Here is a 5,636-nt window from a genome sequence, read left to right as displayed (position 1 = left end):
GTTGTGTTATGTTTTGTGTTTTTGTTTGTTTATTGTTTTTCTTTCTGTGAGTTTTGTACCTTATGCTCGGGGACAAGCATGTCTTTAGTTTGGGGGTATTTGATAATCCGTGGATTATCTTGTTTTTATTAGACTCTTTAGTCGGATTTCAGATACTTCTTAGTTCATTTTGACCTGAATTGCTACTTAATTCTTTATATTTTGTGTTTTAGGGTAAAATGGACATTTTATGCAAATAATGAGCGAATTGGAGTTTTTGGACTCAGAAGTGAGCGGATCTCAGAAGTTGGGAAAGTTCTGAAGCAGAGTGGAGCACTATGAAGCTTGTTTCTATGAGGAGAGCGTCGAAGATCGAAGATTCAAGCAAAGAAGCAAGTAGAGGGCAATTCTATAAATTCAGAATTCCACATGAAGGTTCGCCGCAGCGAAGAGAGTTGCGCACAAGAGTTTTATTTCACTTCGTCGCCGCGGCGAAGTCTGCGAATTCCAAAACGCACAATTTCATTTTTAGGCATTTTCCTAGGTTTTTGGGCGAGGTATCAAAGCAAAACTTAGTCATTTTTGTTGGGAGGTCGTTTGTTTTTAGTAGAGGGCAGCTATTTTCATTTTCTTAGGTTGATTTTGGGTGAACTTTGATTGAAAAGGGTGAAGATTCGAGATTAAAACCGGTGGATTCGTCATTTGGGGAGATCTCTTGTCCTTTCTCTTATTTTCATTATGTTGAACATTGGGTTTTTCATTTCTTTTGTTTGTGTTGTTGACTTAGCTATGAACTAACCCATTTTGAGTAAGGGTTTTGATGTAGTTCAGATTCTCATGGATTAAGCAATTGATTTTTATTATTTTCATATGCTATTGCAATGATTGTGGGATTATTCTGTTTTTAATGTTATTAATTGATGAACATGATGAGATTGAGAAATAATTCATGTTAGGCTTCTTGGGTAATCACCATTGTAGTATTAAATGCTAGAGATAGATTTAAGAATCAATGAAATCAATCTAGGATTCTATGTGCTTAATGAGCTTAGAACTATTAATCTTCAATTTGTTGGGTGCGGAAGTTTAATAGGGAAAAGTAGGAAAACATAGCCTGAGAAGGTATGTTTACAATTTAGAGAATTCAATTTACAATCAATGCATGTGAATACGGAAAGAGCATAATCTGTAGGTTTAATCCATGGAGTCCGAATGAAATCAAAACCCTACCTGTTGTTTTAAAACTGATATTACCTTGTTTTTAATCTTGCCTTCATAATTTAGCTTTGAATATTTAGAAATTTTGTTTTAGTTTTAAGTTTAATTTTTTCCATTAATCCAAACAACTCGATTGCTCCAACTTGAAAACAGTAGAAAACTTAGTGCCTAGCAACCAATCCTCGTGGGAACGATACTCACTCAGCACTTTATTACTTTGTGCGACTAGTGCACTTGCTATTTATGCATGTTGTAGTTGCAACGCATCAAGTTTTTGGGACGCAAGTGATGGAGATGCTGATGAAAATGAAAAAGAAAACCAGGAGTTTGAGGATCATGAGCCTCGAATCCGACGTCATAGGCAAAATTCTCACCGAGGTTATGCTAGTCATGGCACAAGTTATCAACCTCTTGATGAACTGACCAAGAGAATGAAGGTTGATGTGCCGGATTTTTTTGGAAAATTAGAGCCCAACACTTTTGAGGACTGGTTAACGGCTACCAAGGATTATTTCGATTGGTTTGTTGTATCAGAGGATAGAAAGGTTCGTTATGTTCGGATGAAATTTAAGAGGCATGCACAAGCAAGGTGGGGAAGTGTGGAAGAACAATTACGTCATACATGACCACCAGAAATTTCTAACTGGGAAGAGATGAAGGAGCGACTGAAGGAAAAATATTTGCCCATTGATTATGAGCAAATGATGTTCGAGGAGATGTTGCAACTTAGGCAAGGGTCATTGAGTGTTGATCAATTTACGGATCGCTTCCACAAATTGACTGTCCGTAACAAGATCGTGGAGACTGAGCAACAAACTTTAGCCCGATACCACACCGGATTATGCAGTGAACTACCCAGAGAAATGTGGACTGCTCGTTTAATCAACGTGGAGGAGGCTTATCAATTGGCGCTCCATATTGAGAAACAAATGGGACCTTCGATTGGAAGGAAAATGATGTTGACAAATTCAAGACCCGAACATGTCACCACACCATCATTCCAAAGGCCACCATTGCTGAAAGATCAATCTAGAGGTGCGGTGAATAGGGACGAGAAAGGAAAAGCAAAAGCCACCAGCAAAGGGACACAATGTTATAAATGTAAAGGCTTTGAGCACTATGTCATTGTGTGTCCTACAAGAGATAAGAAACTAGCCTTTATTTTTGAAAAAGAATTATTAGTAGTGCATATTGTTGAGGACACGGATGGGGAGGATGTAACACCTACTGAAAACTAGTACAATGCATGCAATTAACAATGGAAAATTGGGCCCAAAATGTTTCTTTTCATTACAATTCACATGTCTTTTATACACAAAGGTTACTNATGGGGTTTCCTAATAATAATTATTATAAAAATACAATTATATTGCCTTCTTTTGTAAGGGAAGAGATTGGAAAAAGGGTTTTAGATTGGATTAATGATATTAAAATAATCTTATTCTTTATGTTAAATAACCTTAAATAAGGTTAAATAATAATTATTATAAAGAATAACTGATATTCAACCTAGTAATCCAGTAGTCTTAACTTTTATTGAATCAAAATAAATAAATAAATGATAAACAATTAAAGTCATATATTATGGGTATTGTAACACTAATATTTTATATGGATTTGTGAGACAAAATTTTAGTTCTTTATTTAATATAATTTAATGGAAAGTTAAAATTGGTTGCATTTAATAACAAACTTATCAAGTTTTAAATTGGTAAAGAATTATGGCTAAATATTTTGTTTGAGTCTGAAGAGTACAATTTGAATATCAGTTATTTTTTATAATAATTATTATTTAACCTTATTTAAGGTTATTTAACATAAAGAATAAGCTTATTTAACTAGGTAATCCATAAAAGTATTAAAACTAAGATTGATATTGCCGTATTTTTTAAAACGTATTATTGACAATGCACCGTATTAAACCCGTATATACCCATACCGTATTTTTCCCGTACCCGAATTTTATAGCCAAATTTTTATAAACGTATTTTTCACCATTTGTAGTATTATACCCGTAAAATTTCCGTACCTTTTTTTTGCCGTACCCGTATTTACTAACTAGGCCACCAATCTCACGATTAAGTAAGGAACCCGTATAAAATCACATGGGTTTTTCCAGAGATTGCAAAAAAGGAGCCCGCTCTGAGAGGAATAATGAAGATGAAAGACGAATGAGAAGATCGGAGATACAATCTTAATGTGGTGGGGCGAGCACCATAAGGCGACATGGCCGTCGTGACTCGTGTGGTCATGGCCATCGCGGCAGTTTGGTCCACCTGTCGACGTTGTTGTCATGTGGTCTCTCTTTGGTCTACAATGAAGCCGTCGCGTAGAACTAGGAGAGGTAATGTAGTCGTCTGATGGAACTAGTCGGGATGAAGTCGCCGTCGCGTGGAACCAAGTAAGAGGCCCTCATCATCACTACCCCGCCACTTAGAAGCCATTGCCGCTCAAAGGAAGATAAATAACTCTTCAAATATGATGAAATATTTTACTTCAATATTAGTATTGCATGCAATGACCTTTTGGCCCTTTGAACCGTTGTGTTTAACGGAGAAAATTGACGGTAGGGTAGTAATGTGTAATATGGAAAAGCACTGGAACTTTAATTATATATAGTTATGTATTCAAGCTATGTTTAACATATGAAATAAGAAATTTGATTTGTGAATTCCTTATGTGCTTTGTGCCCATCTTGATTCCAACAAGACCAACATGAATAACGAATATTCCAAAGGCTTAACAGGTATATCTTCAATCCAATTTTCGAATATTAGTTTCTAAAAAGAGTCATGCTTTTGCATGGAGATAAAAAAAATTATCTCAGTGAAAATAACAAAATTGTATGAAATTTGTTGTTTCAATCTAAAATTTGAACCTTTTTTACAACTAATTAAACCAAATGATTTTGTTATTAAGTTAATTTGGTACAAGTTGGCTGAGTTATCTACAAATGTTGTGGTGATTAAGAAAGCTTATTATATCTCTTATTTTATTTTCTTTCAGGAAAGGATGCTGCACCAAGTCACTACTTAATCAAAATGGATTCCTTCTCATTCCTATCTAAAGCTTCAACACAAATTTATCTTGGACACTTTCTTTGCAGGGGGCTTCAAATGGTGTGCACTTTACTCAACTTTGTCGTTTATAATCTATACATTATACTTAAGCACAAATAGGAGGATGATAAATTTAAATAATATTTTTCACTAATTCTTTATCAATCTTAATTAACGAAAATTTAAGCTGCTATCACAGGAAATTGACAATCTATCTAAATGGGGATTGGATCAAAGCTGGAACCGGTTATATCTCGGTGAATTTGCAATTGATGAATACAAATTCTCTTCAAATGGGATGGAAAGACGATGTGATTTTCAATTTTTTCTTATTTAATCAGCTAAAAGAGAAATATTTTAGTCTAAAAGAGAAATATTTTAGTCTTCAAGGTAATATAGTTACAACTTTTTTATTAGAAATTAACTATAAGAAAAATCTCATTTTAGTCCGTTTTTATAGATTTATTAATAGATAATTTTGATTGATGCAGATGGGAGTGTGAAGCAATTCCAGGAGATGAAGACCAAATGGGGTATCAAAAACTTCATTGACTTGAATACATTTTCAGATCCTCTTAATGGATACCTTATGGATGATTCTTGTGTTTTTTGTGCTGAGGTTTTTGTTATCAAAAATACATTCAAAGGGGATCACTTATCATTGATGAAGAACTATGATTCTCTCTACCATACATGGAAAATTGAGAAATTTTCAACTTTATGTGTCAGAATCATTTGGATTCTATGATTGGTATATATAGTTGCTTTCATTTGGAACTTGAGTTGTGTTAATTTACTTCACATACCATGCAAATATTACTGTAGAAGTTATTATTGAATTGCAGAATGTTAGACTGAACCCAAATGGAGATGGAGCAGGCAAGGGCAACGGTATTTCACTGTATCTAAATATGTCTGGATCAAGTGTTCCCCAAGATACGAAATTATTAATTAAATTGACTTTGTGTGTCAAAGACCTATGGTATAGAAAACACATCAATTTTTTGAAATAAAATCATTTGTATTGTACGAAATTGTTACATGCACATACATCAATTGATTTTCTGTAATTTGTGATATTTATACAAATTTTAAATGCAAATTTCTGCATTTTTTTTTTTTTAAATGGGGATATATCAAGACTCTATAAATTCTTGTGCTTTAATATTTTTCCTTCTTGTTATAAGTGCTTGCATTTTTAATATAAATTTTGTTCTTTGACTACTTTCTTTTCATCTTTTCTGCAGCTCAATCCATGTTTAATCCGTCATAGAAGTCACTGACGTGGGGTTTCTTGGTTGATGACACTGTCATTATCGAAGTTGAAGTTAAATTGATTGGAGTTGTCTCAAAATGGTCGACTTAATTCTTTGTCATAAA

The 5,636-nt window shown here is 33.8% G+C and overlaps 1 protein-coding gene across 1 annotated transcript; it reads left to right on the top strand.

The window, feature by feature from the left end:
• Positions 1–1,850: 1,850 nt before the first annotated feature.
• LOC116119684 lies at positions 1,851–2,435 on the top strand. The gene has a single exon (XM_031405634.1). It carries the CDS (start codon positions 1,851–1,853, stop codon positions 2,433–2,435), a length of 585 nt encoding a protein of 194 aa, XP_031261494.1.
• The last annotated feature ends 3,201 nt before the right edge of the window (positions 2,436–5,636 follow it).

The sequence above is a fragment of the Pistacia vera genome, unplaced genomic scaffold (assembly GCF_008641045.1).
Source record: "Pistacia vera cultivar Batoury unplaced genomic scaffold, PisVer_v2 Contig899, whole genome shotgun sequence".
Taxonomy (NCBI): Eukaryota; Viridiplantae; Streptophyta; class Magnoliopsida; order Sapindales; family Anacardiaceae; genus Pistacia; species Pistacia vera.
This window is presented reverse-complemented; position numbering and strand designations above follow the sequence as displayed.

Coding starts and splice junctions, on each gene's coding strand:
- LOC116119684 (XM_031405634.1), top strand. CDS start 1,851: ATGAAGGAGCGACTGAAGGAAAAATATTTGCCCATTGATTATGAGCAA.